General features: G+C 45.4%; 2 protein-coding genes across 7 annotated transcripts in view; one reads left to right on the top strand and one right to left on the bottom strand.

Moving 5' to 3' along the window:
* COL4A4 (collagen type IV alpha 4 chain) overlaps nt 1-16,682 on the top strand; it is a 165,933-nt gene extending 149,251 nt beyond the window's left edge. For 4 of the 5 annotated variants that reach the window (XM_062192960.1, XM_062192969.1, XM_062192941.1 and 1 more), the window contains 4 exons: nt 6,678-6,794; nt 9,091-9,279; nt 11,146-11,432; nt 11,831-16,682. In XM_062192960.1, the coding sequence (XP_062048944.1) occupies nt 6,678-6,794; nt 9,091-9,279; nt 11,146-11,432; nt 11,831-12,094 (857 nt within the window). In that variant the 3' untranslated portion in view covers nt 12,095-16,682. The remainder of the gene's footprint in view (nt 1-6,677; nt 6,795-9,090; nt 9,280-11,145; nt 11,433-11,830) is intronic. The other variant, XM_062192979.1, reaches the window with a different exon arrangement.
* The window catches only part of RHBDD1 (rhomboid domain containing 1), a 212,931-nt gene that overhangs the window by 10,711 nt on the left and 182,348 nt on the right, over nt 1-19,872 (bottom strand). The window contains exon 7 of one of the 2 annotated variants that reach the window (XR_009865986.1): nt 1,033-1,184. Coding sequence is in view for 1 of the 2 variants with exons in the window: in XM_062193005.1 (XP_062048989.1) it covers nt 1,111-1,184 (74 nt within the window). In the remaining variant the exon portion in view is untranslated. Of the gene's footprint in view, nt 1-1,001; nt 1,185-19,872 lie in introns of those variants that run through there. The other variant, XM_062193005.1, reaches the window with a different exon arrangement.

The raw sequence follows: 19,872 nt of genomic DNA, 5'->3' as shown, positions 1-19,872 counted from the left end.
AATCCTAGCTGAAGGTTAAAGCCACCTGGAGGAGACTGTGGAGAGGGGTAGGGCCTGAACATCAGTGCTTTTGTAGATGAATGAACAGGCAGCCAGGGTCGAAACCCAATGCCTCAGCCCAACATCAAAATCGAGCCCAGACAGGTGATTCTATTCACCTATTGTTGTGACTTTGGAAAATAACCCACAAAAGTAACAGAGAGGGAAATAACATCACATGGCTAAAATCTTCAACTTGAACTTAATAGTTGCCTTTGGCCCAAGCGAGCTTCTCTCCTTGCCCTGTGAGCTTCTGTGTGGCCTCGCCTCCATTGCCTGTGGTCTGTAATTCCTCCTTCAGAGGCTGGTATCCTCAGGAGGGCCTTCTCTGACTTCCTATGCCCTCTCCTTATTGATGTTGCTGACCCTGTTTCCTGGAAGTGGAGACACTCCAGGCCACCTCTTTGTGATCACTGTTGGGGAAATGCGAGTGTGCAGTCCTTTGGTGAAACTTTACCCCCTTTTCCCACAGTCTCAGGGCATGGGCTGTGCTACTCCATGGCCCAGCCTCCCTGAGGTTCCTTTCTGCCCTACTGTGCGCCTACTCCCAAGCATTTCTTTCAGGGCCCTCTTCTCTGATACATGTCTCCTGTATCAAAGGACCCTTCTTTCTCCACCAGATATTCCTGGGTCTCCTCTCCCTGGCTATTTCTGCTGGTCACCTTGGAGTTGGAAGCCAAGGGTATTGGAAGGGGACAGACAGAAACTCACCCCAGCATAGAGGAGTATCACTGGCCAGCCCATCCAGCAACTAGAAGATGACAAGTCTATGCTAATGGCCTGAACTGACCCAGATGGCTCGTTCAGAGGTGTCAGTAGACTATACTCATACACTGTACCCTCTCGGTTGGTTGTGAAGAAGTAGCTGCTGCTAGAAGGAATGACCTCCACCTATAATGGCATTGTTGGTTTCTTTCTTCCTGTTTTCACTTCAAAACCTGCTCTTCCATCATGAAGCTGACTCTGTAACAAAGCATTGCAGCGAGGACCTACCTGGATCTGCTCTTCCCAGCCCACCTGCTGAGTGAGTGGGGAACAGCCACAGTCGTTGTACCTCGTGTCAGGAGTCCGTCACCGCAGCAGGTCTCGTACTACTCTCCCCACAGATCTCTTTGATCTGCAACATTTCCTTCCAGCATGACTTCCTAGAAGAGACACAAAAGCAGTTTCCACTGTGTCTTGAATGGGTCCTTCCTGAAGACTTGGCCCCCATGCGGACAGGCATCTTCATGTCACACGTGACCCTCTGAGAGGACGTAGCCCATCTGATACTGGAGAGCAGTGCAGATGTACTGATGTTCATTCCTTAAAACTAATTCCAAGTAATGACCAAGCCCAGGTGGGAGAAGGTTCTAGGCATCTGACTCAGGTTATCACAGGCCTTCCTTCATGTCTCTTGGGAAATGTCATCCACCTTACAGTTTCTCTGTCTTACTCTAAAGAGAACAAAGCCTACCTTATAACATCTTGGTCCCAGATCAAGTGACCTCCTTGTAAGGCTACACATCAGGGGGAATGTCTGCTTGCCTGGTCAATGCCAGGACACAGACAAACCCATGAGCTTGACAGCTTGTCAGCACTTGGCTCTGCAGAATAGCTAGTGGCCACATGCTGGAATCATCTTGTCCAGCAGACAGATAAAAGAATGCTGTGAGCTCAGCGCTGGGCCCTGTGTTCCTTCCAACACTGCTGAGATTCTCTTTGAACCTGGTTGTAAGAGCTGCGCCAACTCACATCTGCGAACACCATCCAGGGAGAGGAGGTTCCTGTCCAGACACTGGGAATGGGAGGGCTCCACCCAGACGGGGAGGACGAGATGTTTTGCTCTCACTTCCTGCATGGTGACCATGTGGAAAATGCAGTCCAGGCACTGGGGTGGGTGCAGAGAGGACTCCAAAAGAGCTCACTTCTAATCCTAAGGGTATGACAGTGTGATGACAGCACACTGAACACTGTGACAGCCGCATGGAACAGCTCACCCAGCACTGAGGGAAGAGCTGGAATGGTTGTGGGATCCTCTGAGGCTGATAATAGTAGAACAAAATTTTTTAGGCATAGAGGAGCATGTGTTTCAGGTGGCTAAGGGAGGTTGGATGCACGCAGGCAAGCAGAGTGAAGCCAGACAGCTGCCTGTTCACCTAGGTACAGTCCCTGTGCTAACCACCTCCCCACTCTCCAAGAACAAATCCAAGCACCTAAAATGTTGTCTTTCTTTTCTCTGGGCCCATCCCAAACTCTATCCCCAGCCATGCCCCACTCCTGTAAGCCCTAAAGGCACCATACCCTCCTCTTTGCTCCAGGTCTTTGCACATGCTGTTCCCTCTGCCATACACCCTTCACATGGATGGCATCAGTGTTTCCTCAACTTCAAGGTCCCCTCCTAGGGGGTGCTCACTGCTAGAATCCCAAACCCAGAGCTGGCACCGTTCGCTTTGCTCCCTGTGTCTCTTCTACTTATAATCTTGATTGTCATATTTGCATTACCAGAGGTTTATGTCTTTACTGGTTTATTTTGTACATCTCCTCTACATCAGGAGCCAAAAATGTTTTCTGAACAGATCCAGAGAGTAAAGATCTTAGGTTTTGGAGCCAGATGATCTCTGCTGTGACTCTGTGGGCATAGCATGGAAGCAGCCATGGATGACGCACGAGGGAGGGAGTGTGTTCCAATGTGACTGTGGTTACAGAACTGGCAGTGGGTGGTCTGCAGACTGTCACCTGCCAACCCCTGCTGTAGAGGCTGCAGGAAGCTTGAGGGTGGGATTTCGTCTTATTCATTGTTGAGTCCTGGGTCATGGGAGATATTTGATCAATATTTGGGGAACAAATACATCACCCTTGAATGTAGCCTGCATTATGGGACAGGATGTCTCAAATTCAGCCCTGTGCACATTGGAAGCCAGGTAACCCTGAATCCTGAAGGGATGTGCTGTGCACTGGAGGGTGTTGAGCAGTATCCCTGGCTTCCACACCATTTATGCAAGAGGCAGCCCCAAAATGCCTCAGACATTGCCAAATATCCCAATGGGTGGGGCAGAAGCACTCCATGTGGAGAAGCATTTGTATGTAGGGAAAGGAGCAGGTGCATAGTAGATGGGTAATGGTGACATTAGCTTCAGGGTGGTCCTTTGGTAAAGGGGAAAATTCCTTTTTAAAAAAGTAAGAAAAAGAAAAGCAAACAAAGGGCTGAAACACATTTTTAGAAGGCACAATTGCCTGTACATTTTCCCAGTCTGCATTCTCAAGAAGAGACCATCCAATACATGTCTCTTTGTAAACTGCCCTTCTTAACATGCTGTTACTTCTGTGTCATTTCATGTTTTCCTGAAATATTATCTGTAGTAGCCATACAGTATTGCAAAATATGATGATGCCATCATTATCTAACCAGCACATTTGCAAATTATTAATCAATGGCTTTGGTGCCAGCTGTTCTGCCAGAAAATAAAATAATGCAGCCAGGCCCTGCCCATGAGAGCAACAGGGTAGCAGAAAATGAAGACTTGAAAGTTCTCAAATGGTAGAGTGGAAATTTGGAACATGGCAACTTAACCTGGAGGCAGGCAAGGGAAGTTTTTTTTTTTTTTTTTTAATTTATTTGACAGATAGAGTTAATGAGAGAGAGAGAGAGACAGAGAGAAAGGTCTTCCTTCCATAGGTTCACCCCCCAGATGGCTGCTATGGCCGGCACACTGCGCCAATCTGAAGCCAGGAGCCAGGTGTCTCTTCCTGGTCTCCCATGTGGGTGCAGAGGCCCAAGCACTTGGGCCATCCTCCACTGCCCTCCCAGGCCACAGCAGAGAGCTGGACTGAAAGAGGAGCAGCTGGGACTAGAAACTGATACCCATATGGGATGCCAGCGCCACAGTCAGAGGATTAACCAAGTGAGCCACAGCACTGGCCCCAGGCAAGGAAAAGTTTCAAAGAACATTTGGGGCCTTGGTTCTCAAGTCTAGGAAGCATCCAAATCCTCAGCTGCTATTGCGAGAGACATGGAGAGGGCTCTGAGGTTCCTGATTTTTCAAATTCGCAGTCCATGCTGCTGGCCAGGGACTACAGACAAGGACCCCTCTGATTTCAGGTGTTTGCACCTTCTCACGGTGATAGGGAGTAGGTCACAAATCTCTTCCTAGATAATGAGATAATGAGTAAACCTGATTATAATGGGGAAATAGCATAAGGAACAGAGATTCACTAGAAAGAGTTTTACATTTTAAATCATCTAGAACAATGGTCCTCCAGGTGTGTGGCTCCCTGGAGCCTGCAGCCTCAGCATCACCTAGGACAGGTTGAAAATGCAGACTTTCCAGCACTACCCAGATCTACTGAGGCAGGTACCAGTTCTGTTCTGGAACTGCTTAGGGCATCTGTGCTCAGGAGCAGCAGAGCCTGTGTCGTTGTGATTTGCTCAGGTGCTTGGTGGGGGACGTACAAGAGTCAGGGACACCCTTGGCAAGTCAGCACCTGCACTAGGGGTGAATGCAGGTGGGGCCCAGCATGGGCCGACAGAGGCACAGGGAGAGCCTTTGGTTTCTTCCAGCTTCTCCAAGCCAAATCAAACCTCCTTTAGCCTCTGTGCATTCTCTCCAAGGTAGGATTGGTGTGTCAAGGCCCAGGTTTTGGGCCAGTGTCTCTTGTCAACATTTATTTTATGGGCTGAACCCTCCTCATGGGTAAGGTTGGTCCCTTGAGGTGGGTTGGTAGGAAGGTGGCTTGGGGAGTTCCAGAGGTTGACTAGCATCCTCTTTTTCACACACCTGCAGGAAGGCCAAGGCAGAAGGAAAGAGAAACAGTCCCTTCAGTGAGCCTCTCTGGCTTGCTGGTTGGTTTTAGGCTATGAAAAAGTCTGTTGGGGCTGCTTTATCAAGATAGCACAGCCAGAGTGGCTTAAACACACTCTCAGTGCCTCACCATTCTGAGGGTAGAAGCCCAAGATCAAGGAGCTGGAGGTTTGGTTTCTCCAGAGGCCCCTCTCCTTGGTTTGCAGGTAGCTGTGTTCTCTCTGTGTCCTCACATGGTCTTCCCTATGTACTATCCCAAGGACATGCATCTCTGATGACTCTGTATGTCCTGCTTCCCTCTTTATAAAGACCTCAGTCAGACTGGATTAGGGCCCACCTTGATGGCATCATTTTAACTTAATCATACCTTTAGGGGGCCTATTTCCAAATAAGACTTTCTGAGATATTGGGAGTTAGGACTTTGATATATGAATATTTTTTTGTCAGGGGACAAGCAAATTGGTCCACCATAGGCTAATTCATAGCACAGAGAGAGAAAGAGAGAGAGAGAGATAATGAAAAACAGAGACTGGATACCTGCACAGGACTAGTTATTTGGGCAGTTAGGGCTTATGACAATAAACTACTCCAAGGATGGTAACTGTGTCTGCTATGCTGACCAAAAAGAGCTTGTGGCTCATGATTGATGTCTGACAAAGAAAAGTAACCAGACATGTGAGGATTAGCATGAGTGCTCCAGGGGTGCACAGCTTAAGTCCTTTAACGATGCACCAATCCCTGAGCTGGTCCAGAGGCAGAGAATGGAGGAGATGGTGCAGCCTCTGCACTTGGCCTCCCTGAGCCAAAGTTTCCTTTCTATGCATGATCTGCTCCATGGCCTTTCTGAGCCTGTCTGCTTCCTGTGGAGCAGGTGACTGAGAATGTCCCATTAGCTTGTCACTGTGAAAACTGAGATGGATAGTCCATGCATGTAGCAGGGGTGGGTGACGTGCAGCCCATGGGCCAAATAAGGCCTGTGAAATCATTTGGTCTATCCCTGCCAAGGCAACTGCAGGTGGAACTCTAAACTCAATAAATATAGGGCAAGATAATTTTTAAGTTGAGAATTTTGTATGGTCTGTGAATGGTTTTAAGAATAACCAATGGCCTTAGGCAGGAAAAAAGGTTCCCCACCCATGGAAGGGAGTGACATGGCACCTGGCACCTTGCAGGGGCTCAGTGGAAAGCTGTTTTAAGAAATTGCTCTTTTCACCTGGTTCCAAATTTAACTTGACCTCCAACTGGATACTAATTGATTTCATTCATTTCTCCATCCAGACTTTAAAAAATGATTATGAATGATAATGTTTACTTAAAAAAGACAGAGGTGCTAATCATTTCAAAAAAAAAAAAAAGGAAAAGGTTTAAGAATATAAAGAAAATGTGAAAACCTCTTTTTCAGCAACTTCCCGGCCTGGCTTAGCATCCTATTGGTTGAACCCTTTACTTAGTGTAGGGTTAATCTGATTGGTATGAAGTAAACCGAAAATAGATCTTTGCAAAAATTAAAAGTAGGAATCAGAGAGGGAGGAGGAAGAGGAATGGTGGGAGGGATCATAGGGCAGGAAGTATCACTATCTTCCTAAATCTGTATAAATGAAATACATGAAATTTGTATACCTTAAATAAAATTAAAAAAAAAAGTCTGACCCAGCATTTTATGGACTCATTGACTTAAGTGAGGTCAAGCTACTGACCCCTCAGAGCCTCGGGGACCCGCACTCCATATGGTCAGGAAGACTTAGTGAGCTGGTGCTGCCGGGTCCAAGTGGGAAGGAAGCCCCAGGCTGGCACGGGCAGTGCTGCCTGCAGATGTCATGGTTGTTCTCACCACCGCCTTCATGACCTTTCACGCAGGGTGCAAAGGAGAGCCTGGACTGGACGGCAAGAGGGGCAGGGATGGAGTCCCTGGGGCTCCTGGGCCTCCTGGACACAAAGGTGACACTGGGGAAGCTGGCTGCCCTGGAGCACCAGGTACAGAATTTCAGTTTCTCCTCTTTTGTCTGACAGCATCCACTGGGAACTGTATATGAGCTCTCTGACCCTTCTCTAGTTGCCTTTCAAATGGGATCCTGTTTAAAGCATTTGCCTCGGATACCTACTCAGCAGGCATTAGGGCCTCAAAGACAAAGAGAACAGAGCGGAAGGCTCTCCTATGCTAATCGACGCTAAGCCATCATAAAAGCTAGTCCAAGGCCTGGGAGACGCTGTGTGGTATTTCCCCAGAGTGCTGCACTTCATCAGAAGAGGCCTGCTCAAGTTTGTGTGCGTCTGTCAGCCTGGAGAAGCTCTGTTCTGTGGGTCTGGGGGCAGTGGGTGCTGCTCACTCTCTACAGCTAGAGCTTCACTCTTCTGAGTTCACGTCATCTTATCCTATAACCCCCAATGCATTCCTATGGAATAGAGGGCTCTTATGGCAACAGATTGGGATGTGCGTTTTGGTCAAGGTAAGAGGGGTTGAGACATGAAAATACTCTCAGAAAGCTTGTGGGAAAAATGGGGTTAAAAGGGAAGTTTATCTTGGCACAAAAACATTTTGAAATCTATGCATAGTTTATCATGATTTTCCACAAACTTTTTTTTCAAAATAGATTTGTTTACTCTAAAGGCAGATCATCAGAAAGAGAGGGACAGAAAGAGAGAGAGCTTTTATCCACTGGTTCACTCCCCAAAAGGCTCAACACTAAAGGCTTAGCCAGGCTGAAACCAGGATCCAAGCAATCCATCTGGGTTTTCCACATAGGTGGCAGGGACCCAAACATTTGGGCCATCCTCTGATGCTTTCCAAGACACATTAGCAGCGAGCTGGACCAGAAGTGGAGCAGCTGCGACTCAGGTGTTCCAAAGCAGCACCTTAACCTGCTGTCCCACAATGCCAGCGCTTTCTGAGAACTCTTTTTTAAGACTCTTTGAATGATTCTTCAAACTAGGTATTTGAAATTGAATGCACCAGCTAGCATGTCAGGCACAGGGGACCCAAAGACTCCATGACAGGATCTCATCTTTGGAGACTGGTGAGAGGTGTAGACTCCAATGCCAGGTTGTGGATGGGTAGGAGATGCTGAGGAGGGCTCAGTGGGTTCTGCAGCAAAGTGGCATTCATTTCTAAGAGCTGCAAGTCATCTTCAGCCTGTTGTTGCCTGTGGGCATGTGGGCTCAATGTTCCCTACACTCTGCTTTCCTCCAAATCCAAAATTTCAACTTGTAAAATTGTGACAGCGCTGATGCAGTCCCCAGCTACCCCACTTTGCAATTTCAGGTTCACAGTGTGGACATGGAGAAACAGATTAGCAGAAACCAAAATGAGACACCTTTGGATTTCAAGGTCTAACTTCACCTTTGCTTTTGGCAATTAGAAACCGCCACTGGCCTCTTGAATAAGTCAGACCCTGTGAGGTGTCACAGGAGACAGACCCAGCTCATGTTTTGTAGAACTGGTCACTTCCTGCATGCCAACAAGAACTCCAGAGACAGGATTTCTTTCCATCTCCCTCCTTTATAAAAGATATGCAAAGGGCAGACTCATGAGTCCCAAGCCCTTACCCTACTCAGCATGGAACCGACAGTGTATCTGAGCTGTGAGGGAGGCTGGCTAACAGGGCCCCCTGCTCCCATCAGTGTGCAAAGGCAAGGGGACCACTCTTGGGGATGTCATTTCCTTCTGAGATCTTCCCTGCTCAGCACTTCAGTCCTCGACCTTCTTTGTCCTATCTCTTCCTCAGGTGTGATAGAAACTTGAGGAGGACAGGAGTTTTCCCTGCTATGTGTTTTTAAGCTCATGTAGCTCAAGAACCTAGAGCTTGCTTGGAACAAACACAGATACCCCTCTATATTCCTGGGGGACTGGTCCCAGGACACCATGGATGCACAGATCCCTTATACAAAATGATGTGGTATTTACATAGAACCTACAAATACCTTCTGTGCACTTTAAATCTACCTCTAGATTACTTAAAATACCTAAGAATATGTACATAGTTGTTATGCTGTATTATTTAAGGATTTAAGGAATACTTACAAGAAAATAGACTAGAGACAAATGTAATTTTTTAAAAAGTATGAGCTGAAGTTGGATGAGTCAGTGGAGGCAGAGGCTGTGGATGAGGCGTGGACTGTGCTGGATGAGCGGTGTTTTGTGTCTTGCGTCTGTGTGAGGAGGATGCTTCCCTCTGTTCCCTGAGTGCTCCGCACAGTACGAGGGCAGAGATGCTCAGGAGGTTTGTTAGATGGAACCCCTAAACTTTGCTTTGTTTTTTCTTTATTCCTCTAGGCCCCCCTGGTCCTACTGGGGACCCTGGCCCCAAAGGGCTTGGCCTTGGTTACCTCAGTGGCTTCCTCCTCGTCCTCCATAGTCAGACGGACCAAGAACCTGCCTGTCCCATGGGCATGCCCAGGCTCTGGACTGGGTATAGCCTCTTGTACCTGGAAGGACAAGAGAAGGCTCACAACCAAGACCTTGGTATGGACAAACCCTGTGATCATGTGGCCATTGCTTCTGAACAAAGCTTTAGGATTAATTTTACAGACACAACACATCTTGAGTGATTACTGATCTTCAGTGGGAATATTACTTTATTTTTCCAAAACTACCATGGTAATTCTTAGCTAATTTTATTTAATCTGCTATCCTCTGAAGTACCAAAGGGATGCATTCTGGCTAGTTATTCTCTAGCTCCTTATTGTGAGTTTTTTAAAAAAAGAGATTCTTCTTTGGTTATTTAGATGTAACTCTGTTAAGAAATCCAGTTTTTCTTCCAGCTATAAATGACTTAATCGGGACATGGTCAGCTCCTGTTTTATTTGTAAAAGGGTGCACAGGCAGCACCTGATGGCTAGGTCATGGCACTTGCCAGCATCAACTGCTTGCCCTATTCCAATTTGCTTTTCTTTTCTTTTCTTTTTCTTTTTCTTTCTTTCTTTCTTTTTTTTTTTTTTTTTTTTTTGACAGGCAGAGTGGACAGTGAGAGAGAGAGACAGAGAGAAAGGTCTTCCTTTGCCGTTGGTTCACCCTTCAATGGCCGCCGCGGCTGGCGCGCTGCAGCCGGAGCACCGCGCTGATCCGATGGCAGGAGCCAGGTGCTTATCCTGGTCTCCCATGGGGTGCAGGGCCCAAGCACTTGGGCCATCCTCCACTGCACTCCCGGGCCACAGCAGAGAGCTGGCCTGGAAGAGGGGCAACCGGGACAGAATCTGGAGCCCCGACCGGGACTAAAACCTGGTGTGCCGGCGCCGCAAGGCAGAGGATTAGCCTAGTGAGCCATGGCGCCGGCCTCCAATTTGCTTTTCAATCACAGAACTTGATTTTGAGATCACCCCTGGGTGTTCCTTGTCCATTGTCAATAGTAGACTTGTAAGCTTCGGGAAGCAGTTTCAGGGCAAGAGTATAACTCCCTGGGTGCTGGCAAACACTGTCTCCAAGACAGTGGGCCACACCCACCAGCTGGGGCTATGGATGGTGAGGTGGTCTTGCAGTGCTCTCCCTGGCCATGCCCCCAGCTGTTAGTAAAGGTGGTCAGGAGTGCAGCCCCAGGGCACCAGCTACTTAAATGTCCGTCGTCTTTTCCCCACGGAGTTGTGTCATTGCCTTTCCTATCATAAGGGCCTCATTTCATGAGTGCAGGGGAAAGGAGGAAGCAATACTTAACATTTTGACTCTATGAGTATTTTCTTCTTTGTCCCTCTCCTTTCTGCCAGCAGCCTCTTTCCTGCCTGGTCTAGCCAGAAGCCTTGCTTCTCCTGCCCTGGTCCAAAGTTGTACAGAACACTGGGGATAACACCCAAACTCCTTAACAAGATTGACAAGGCCTGCATGCTCTGGTCTGATTGTTTTCTGGATGCCCTGAGACAATCAGCTCAGTCATAAGCTCCTGCCATTGCCCTGGTCAACTTCTTTGAGTTCTCCGAGTTCTCTGAGTTCCATACCTCTGGCCTTCCTTTGAATGGTCATCACCACCACCTCCAGCCCTGGCTAAATCCTTTTCCTATTTCAAATGTAGCTTAAAACAACTCCTTCCAGTTGGTCTTCCCTCAAGTCCAGGTGACCCATGCTTCTCATTCACCAGGCTTGTCTTGCCATCTGTTCACAGCCCTTTCACCGGGGCCATGAACATCAGGACCCATTGTGGGCTCCACAGGAAAGGGTGAGAGGACAAAGGCTGTCCCACAGGGCCAGGGGGTGGCAGAAATGATTTCGCCACCACAGAGGTAGGCTTTGGCAAGGGCATCCATGCATCAGAACACATGTCTGTGAACATCACGGGCTGGACAGGTCACTGGGCACACCTGTGCCATAAGCTCAGACAAACGTCTCTCCCTCCCTCCCAAGGTCTGGCAGGGTCTTGCCTTCCCATATTTAGCACGCTTCCCTTTGCCTACTGCAACATCCACCAAGTGTGCCACTACGCCCAGAGAAACGACAAATCCTACTGGCTGGCCAGCGCTGCCCCCTTGCCCATGATGCCACTCTCGGAGGAGGAGATCCGCCCATATATCAGCCGCTGTGCCGTGTGTGAGGCCCCAGCACAGGCGGTGGCGGTGCACAGCCAGGATCAGTCTATCCCCCCATGCCCGCGAGCCTGGAGGAGCCTCTGGATTGGCTACTCCTTCCTCATGGTGAGTCCCCTGCCCTTGAACCCTGCTACACCTGCTATTTCTAACACCGTCTGCTTCCCTTTTGGTCTGAACTACACAGTAATTCTGTGTGCTCTGTGCAGACAGCAGTAGGACATACAGCCCTGAAGGCTTCAGCCTACTGAGATGCAGGGGTAAAACTGTTGTTGATTTACTGTCAGTTAACTTTTTTCTTACCACTTTGGTAGAATTTGTGAGATGCATTTACGTCAGTTACTGGTGAAATTAGCTCTATTTTGGGTGTAACCCAACTTGTGTTTTGTTCTTTATTGAATAATTTAAGGAAAAAAATGTTAAAATCAGGCATAGACTTGGGCATGTCACTGATGGGGTCTGGGGCCGAAAGTGCCCGAGTTCTAATGCTCTCTTTGTCTGGGTAGCACACAGGAGCTGGGGACCAAGGAGGAGGGCAGGCCCTCATGTCTCCTGGAAGCTGCCTGGAAGACTTCAGAGCGGCACCGTTCCTTGAATGCCAAGGCCGACAGGGCACGTGCCACTTCTTTGCAAATGAGTATAGCTTCTGGCTGACAACAGTGCAACCAGACTTGCAAGTTTTCTCTGCCCCATCACCAGACACCTTAAAAGAAAGCCAGGCCCAGCGCCAGAAAATCAGCAGGTGCCAAGTCTGCGTGAAATACAGCTAGAGACTGCAAATGTCGCCTCCCTGTGGCCAGGAGGACTTCTTGGGGAGGCAGGGGTGGGGAAAGGGGCAGAGAAGGGGTGCCAAGACTATCTGGGCTGTACTAAGAGATTTAATGGTGCTCATTTTAGACTCTGCTTTTAGCTATTCCTTTAGTCTCAACCTGTCTGTTCCCACGGTCCTCTAATTCCTCCCTCTGCCCTTTGCTGATTAAGCATGTGCTACATGCATGGATTTGTTTGGACCTACCAATCTAGATGGAACCCAGATATTCTTATTTTATGGAGGCTGATGGAAGAGCTGGTTTATTTTAAAATATGCTAATTCATAGGAAGGCAAGTAGATGATAAAGGCGAGATTACAAATCACATTACTGAAAACTTCATTCATTGGTTAATAGCACCTCAAACAATTGAAGTCAATTACCCTATAATATAGTGGGCTTTAGGATGGATTTTACGGGAACGAATAAATAGGCCAGCAAATGAAACTAGAAAGTAGAGATTTTCAATGTTTCAAAATGATTTCCTCAGTAATCTATTTTTCCATGCACTTTAAATAATTGTAAAACCATGACCCAAAGAGATTAAAAAAAAAATCCACATTGCCAGCATTCACAGTTCATTTCAGAGCAGAATGAACCATTATGCCGGGAAGGCCCACAGTTGCTGTATTCTAGAGATGCGACATTAGCATAAACACATCACAGATGAATATGAAACATTATGTTCTCTTCTGCATTTTTCAGAGAATAGAAATGCCTTCTTTGGCAACCCTTTTGAAAAGTAGTAATTATGGAAAAAATATATTCACCGAGGGATTAAAGGCCTAAAAGCTATTAATGTATATTAAGGTAGTGATTCACAAAAATGGACTCCCCATTGCTGTGAACTTCCAAACATAGCGCCTTTCCCCAGTCGGGGTCCAGCACGTCCTCAGAGCTAATGGGCCCGGAGCCACATGGGGTTTACTGAGGCAAGGACGCAGGCCCTACAAAGCATCTCGCTCCCCTCCCCAGGAGAACCCCCAGAGCACCCCTGCAGATCATAGCAGCCACTTTTCCTCCATGCACATAATGGCAGCTCGCATGGGGAGGTGACAGAGCTATCATTATGCACTTGGGAGAAAATGAGGGGCCGGCTTAATTAAACATAGGTGAGAAGATTCATTCAAGTTGGGGTCACCCCACCAGGCAAGCATGGCCCTTTCTTTAAAGGAAACAAAGACGATCTACAATCTGGCTTTTATGTTCCTGCGATTGGTTCTCTTCGAGGGCATCCATATTTCCAATTTGAAAAACATTCTCTCGTATTTTATATCAGTATTGTGCCAAGGCAGCACTTTGACATTTGGCATTCACGTTTTCTCTACAAATTTAGAAGACACATCAATTTGTAATGAGTAAGTTTTCTAAATAGCAAAAGGTCTGCTTTCTGTTTTGCTGGGAGCTCAGTGGTTTAATCCTACAAATCAAAAGGTATTTTAGGAAAGATTTTTAGGAAACTTGCCTACCTCACCAAAAATAAATGTCATTTTGAGGAAAACTAAAGAAATTTCTCATGAGAGTGACACTCATTTTAGTGCACTTAAAAATAATTGAGAGAAGAAAAACTCAATTAAAATTTTGTTTATAAGTACTGTTTTCTTTGCCAAATTTTGATTAGTAGTGAGCTCTTCCATGCAGCACACATTTCAAATGGGTTTTGCTACGGACTGCCCCCAGAATGGCAATTTATTTTAAGAATACTTTCTGGTAAGAAGAAAAATGTACATTTTAAGATGAAATATTTTCTTGATGTAGCAGAATATTTCCAAGTTTATTTGAGCCATCTTTAAAAAACTGTACTACTATATACCATGCTAAGTATTTTTGAGCGCCTGAAATGTAAGCCGTTGTCAACTTTTTTACTTTTCAGTTTCTAAAACCTTTAACTGTTACCAAAATTCAGGCCTCTTAAAGTTTGTCTTGTTTATCATGAACTTAGTGTGAGAATGATTTCTGGGAGGAAGTAAGGGTGACAAATAGAACATGAGAAGCATATCTTTACTTGTTACATTATTTTAAACACTTTAACTATGATATTAGAATATGATCTGAATTAGCTTTATAATGTTAACATCAACTCCAGGCTGGACTAAGGAAGATTTCCTACACAGAGGATCTGTATAGGGAGTTCAGGATATGGATATCACAAGGGCCCTCTTTAAATGCAACACAAGTGCCACCTTCTGATTCTGAAAAGTATTTTAAATGGGCAAAGAGCAAACTAATAGGAAAAATAACTTCTGAAAATAGAATACCATATTATTTTAAGTCATTATTGTCTTCAGCTGGATATATATCACTGTGCTTTTAAACATCCCTTCTCTGTGAAGGCCAGGAGCAAAGCTTTGAAGTTCTTCTTGCTCTTTACTAGGGATGATTCCTATCCCAATCTCCTTCCTAAGGACCCCCAGGCCCCCAGGCCCCCACATTGGTTGAATGCACTGAGATTGCCCAATGGGGACTGCTGAGACTGGAGCTGGCGGTCTAGGATGCTCCCTTCTGGGTTCTGCCTAGTGGTAAGGGAACCTATCCCTCCACACAGGCCTCCTCGCTGCAAGTGGCCAGTTCCTCCTGCTCTCACACTCCTCACACTGGAACTTGAGTCATCCCTTCTTGGACATTGCTACCTCACTTCTGGTCTGCTTGCGCCTAACACACCCTTCTACTTCCGCTCTTGCAGGTAACAACTCCCGACTGGTTTCTCATTTCACATCTCCATCGACATCTAAGATCCATCCAAAGTTGATTTTGTTATCCTTTGGCTTAAAACCCCCTTAATGACTCCACTTAATGACCCCTTTAATGAAATCCGATTGAGCTGGCATGGGGTGGGAGTTCCAGTGGGAACGCTGAGCCCTACCTCTGCGAGTACCTCCTGTACAGTGAACACCATCGTATAGTTCTGCAAACATGCAGAGTACCTCTGTGCCTCAGCTCCTGCTTTTTGTCCATCAGCAGTCTTTCCCCTCAGGTCCATTGACCTGGCAGACACCTAACTGGGGTGTGTGTGAACTCCCCCACAGGGACTGTGACTCCTTCCTGCTGCTCGCTGTACAACAGATGGTGCTGTCCTTTCTCCACGGTCATCTTTGTTCTCTGTGCGTCTTCATTCCATTACTAAAATGCAACCCCTTTAAGAGCAGGGACCATGTTTTGCTTGGTTTGTATGCCCAGTGCCTATCACAAAGCAGGGTACATTATTGACACTTAAATCTTTTTTTTTTTCTTCTCAGTGACAATTCCACAAGGTCACTGGGCATTAGACGTGCTCTTCATACAAGGTCCCAAGTTGACCAAGTGGTAGCAAGCATAAATCACTTATTACAAAATATCTGAATGTTATACATAGCTGCCTACCCACAATCTCTCATAAAATTATTGCCAGAAAGCCAATTCTGAGTTTTAACCATCATTTTTCACAACTCAAAAATAGAGTATTACTTTTTTACAAATTGAAATTTCAGAAATCATGAGATTTGAAAGATTTGGGAGAAGACCTCTCATTTTAGCATGACATGACAGTGTATGCTGTAATCTCTGACCCCTCATGGTTGAAGAGATTTGTGGTACCAAATTACCTCTAAACAATTCACACATGTACATGTTATAGGTGCTTAGAAAAATATTTGATGGACTGGCCTGTTATTCTGAACCACTTATAAATTATAATAGAGCAAACCTATTGGCTTAGAGTTCCTATTGGCTTGCTGGAATAACTTGATAATTGTTACTTCTACTTGGTGTGGTTGCCAGAATACTGAAAAGATGAAGACTTTAGAGTTGGCTGCCTCCAAATTTGAACCTGGCTCTATCACTTTCCAGCTGTGTTACCCTGAGTGAGTTCCGCCAACTCCCTGAGTTTTATTTCTCTCGTTTCCAAGATGGGACATAACACCTACTGTTGTTTTGAAAATTAAGTTAGGTTGTCTGCCTAGCAGTCAATATGTCTAGAAGACATAGCAGTCATCATACATTTATTATGGTCACATCTTTTATTTAAAATAAACTATTTAATATGAAAAATATTTCTTGTGTTTTTTTACACTGTAGAATTCTATTATGATTCTCACAGGGCATATAAATTACTGATTAGAATTATTTATAACTGGACAGTTCTTAATGTCTTTGAGAATGCTGTTTTATTTCAATTCTCAAAGCTACTGTACCACAAAAAAAAAAAAATCACAATTTCCTGCAGGGACATTATCGGTAGGTTCTGCAGGGAACAAACAATTGACATTAAAAATCAGTACTCTGCAATTGTCACTGTTATTATCTGCCAGAAACTCTGCATAATGCATTTTAAACCACCAAGGCTGGCTGCCACATCCATGGGAAATGCTTGAATTTTATGGTGCTTAAATATTTAATGATTCATGGGGAAAATGTGAAATGTGTCCAATAAATTGCCTCCCGTTCTCTAACCTATGATTGTAAAGTTAGACTTTCAGCATGTAACTTTTGCAAGATGCCTGATCTGCCACTGACACTTAAATCTTTGTTGTATTATGATTTGTAATATGGCTCATTATACATAAAATTCTGTGATGACTTCCAAAACACCTGCGTTTTATCTGGTGCATTTATTTTCTTTCCAGACACAGTAGGTTTACTTTTTTTTTAAAACCTACTGCATAATATGGCCCACCCTTGTTGCTCGCTTTGTGAGGAATGTTACATAGTGGATGTATGAATCACAGAAGGGAAAAGCATAGGCTAGGGAGGTCTATAAACACTGTTCAGACATAATGATGGGGCACAGGAGAGGAATGAAACCAGGTCTCAGGGGAGAAGGTCTGCATCAACCACGGTGAGTTGCCTGGGAAGCAGGCATGGGCACAAGGCTTACACCCTCTGAGCCTCGGCTGTCTGCTCCACTGAGTGAGAACAAGACCACGTGCTTGTCAGGGTGGTTTAGCATATTAAAAGTGTGAAAATTTACTACACTGAGAGATAAAATAGAGGGTATTGTTAGTTATAACCCCAGTAACCTTATTCTTATAACCCTTGCATTGCTGAGCATGGAAAAATGGGTTATAGAATTCAACAAGTATCACTTAACCCTTTTGAAAGAGGGAACTTCAGTAGTATTTGGTCCAACCTTTCACCTGGTAAATAGGGACAACTGACTAACACGTCTTGACCAGCAGCTATATGACAGGAATAGATTCAACATGCTATATGTGCTCAACTCCACAACTGAAAACTGAGATTTAGAGTCTGAATAAGTTGCTCAAGGTCACAGTTAGCACCTGTTGGAACTTGAACCCTATAGCCTGCATATTGCTAAAGACAATGCTCTTACTACAGCATCATCTCCCAAGAGCTACCCCATTTGTGGGTTGATTAGCAGAGTGGCCCATGTAGATGTCATTTGGGTGCCTTGAGCTCTTGCTATCAGTGATAAGTCCCATGCTATCAGTCTTCAGGCAGCCAGCCCAGCTCAGCCTAGAGACTGTCTGAAGCTGTTCTTGAGGGAAAGAGATGGAAAGTCTGTGGGGCCTACATCTCAGGGTCAAGTAACAACCAGTTGACCACTAGTTGCACCAGGTCAGTCATTCCAGTGATGGCTCTGAATGGGAGATAGAACCATCTGGAAGTCCTTATTTGCCTCTCCCAGAGGCTCAGTCACTGTAGTACTGGCCAATGTAGCTCTTTATTATTTTTAATGAACACATAATAATAGTCTACTTTCATGGGGTACGATGTGATATTTCAGTCCATGTTTATAACACACAGTAAATCACATAAGCCTAACTAGCACACCCATCACCTTAATATTTATCATATATGTGTTGGGAATATTTAAAATCCTCTCTTCTAATCTGAAACACAACAAATTACTGTGAGCTAGAGTCATCCTACTATGCCATAGAACACTCAAACTCAATCCTCCTATCTAACTCTATTTCTGTAGTCATTAACCAACTTCTATTCCTTCTCCTCACAACTTAGCTGTTTCTATTCTCTCATTCACCAAAAAGACACTTCTTGTGATACATCAGTTCTATAGGATGGCACCCATCCTCAGTGTTTATGTACTGAATGCTGGCCATTTCCTCATTTAAAGATGAAATTCTCAATCAGTTATCATTTTTATTTATGTTTGGAAAAGTAGAGAAAAATTTAAGTGAAGAATAAAATATTCTTTTGGTCCCACTATCTGCTTTACAATGCACAGAATTGTGTAGAATGTACCTGTGCACACTTGAATGTGAGAGGAGTTTTGGTGCCTACAAACCATCCAGAACCTGTGAAAGTACGATTCCAATTCCGTGTTTCTGGGTGTTCCCTGAATAACAAGGTTGGCCCAGGTGCTATACTTTAACAAAGTGCTAAAGCCCTTGATCAACTTCATTCACAATTATCTGTTACTAAGGAAATGCAATTAAATTGTTGAGGCAGAGGATCTGATAAGGAGGCAGAATCTGAAGGCAAAAGTGAGACAATACTGGATCTCAAATAAAAAGAATCTATTAAGTTGCATACTTTTTTTGGTTCGATCTTTCTTTGTAGAGTTTTTCTTCAGGCTTTACATGAAGTATTTAAGTAGGAAATATGAGAGAAATAAAAATAATTTCACAACTTATTGGCAGAAACCCCTGCTGAAAAAGGGTAAGCAGGGCTTTTCAATACCGAGAGAAGGGACCCAGATGTTGCGTTCAGAGGGTCATGGAGCAGAAGTGTTCTTTCTTGGATTTTGCTTGTGACACTCAAGATTCCAAGGGCCTTTTAAAGCCACGGGATACTACTGATTTTATTATGCTACTGTTTTCCCAAGTAGCAACATATACTGTCACCAAATTGAATGATTTCTATTAGCCATGTTTCCATTTTCCTTGACAGAGTATAAACACATACATGAAAATCTGCCAGTTCATCTCTCTGCCATCTGACTATGATGTCAGTATTGTTTTCACCCTGCCCCTAAATGCCATAGTGCTGTCCCGCCACAGGCCTGCTCACACGCACCACAACACTATTAGAAAAACAGAGTTCATCATCTGAGAAAGAGAACACTATCACAGGTCTGTAAGGAGATGGGGGTGGGGATAAAACACCACCACCACCAAAACCCAAGTCCTTCTTCCTGTTCAGAAAGGAGTTTGGGAAGTTAAGAAGTTAGGGTAAATGGGGCATAATTTGGTGAAATGAAGTGGCAGGACATGACAGGTGCAGAGGAAGGGGATGAGCATGTGCATCCACAAAGCACAGACAACACATGTGCGAACAATGCTGCGGGGGCATCATCAGAGGCGTCACTTCCCATTACAGTGAAACACAGGCAGCTCCAGCTAGCCTGAACTGCTCTGCAGGGCTCCAGGGACAATGCAGCCAGCTCTGAATGGTTTTATCCAGGACATGTAAAAGACAGCTTAATAGCTTTTTTACAAAGACTACCATTATGGAATAGTAAGTTACTATACAAAAAACAGGCAAGTGACAATTTTTTAAAAATTTTATTTATTTATTTTTTTGACAGGCAGAGTGGACAGTGAGAGAGAGAGACAGAGAGAAAGGTCTTCCTTTGCCGTTGGTTCACCCTCCAATGGCCGCCACAGCTGGTGCGCTGCGGCTGGTTGTGCACCGAAGGCAGAAGCCAGGTGCTTCTCCTGGTCTCCCATGGGGTGCAGGGCCCAAGCACTTGGGCCATCCTCCACTGCACTCCCTGGCCACAGCAGAGAGCTGGCCTGGAAGAGGGGCAACCGGGACAGAATCCGGTGCCTCGACCAGGA

The sequence above is a fragment of the Lepus europaeus genome, chromosome 1 (genome assembly GCF_033115175.1).
Source record: "Lepus europaeus isolate LE1 chromosome 1, mLepTim1.pri, whole genome shotgun sequence".
In the NCBI taxonomy this organism is placed as follows: domain Eukaryota; kingdom Metazoa; phylum Chordata; class Mammalia; order Lagomorpha; family Leporidae; genus Lepus; species Lepus europaeus.
This window is presented reverse-complemented; position numbering and strand designations above follow the sequence as displayed.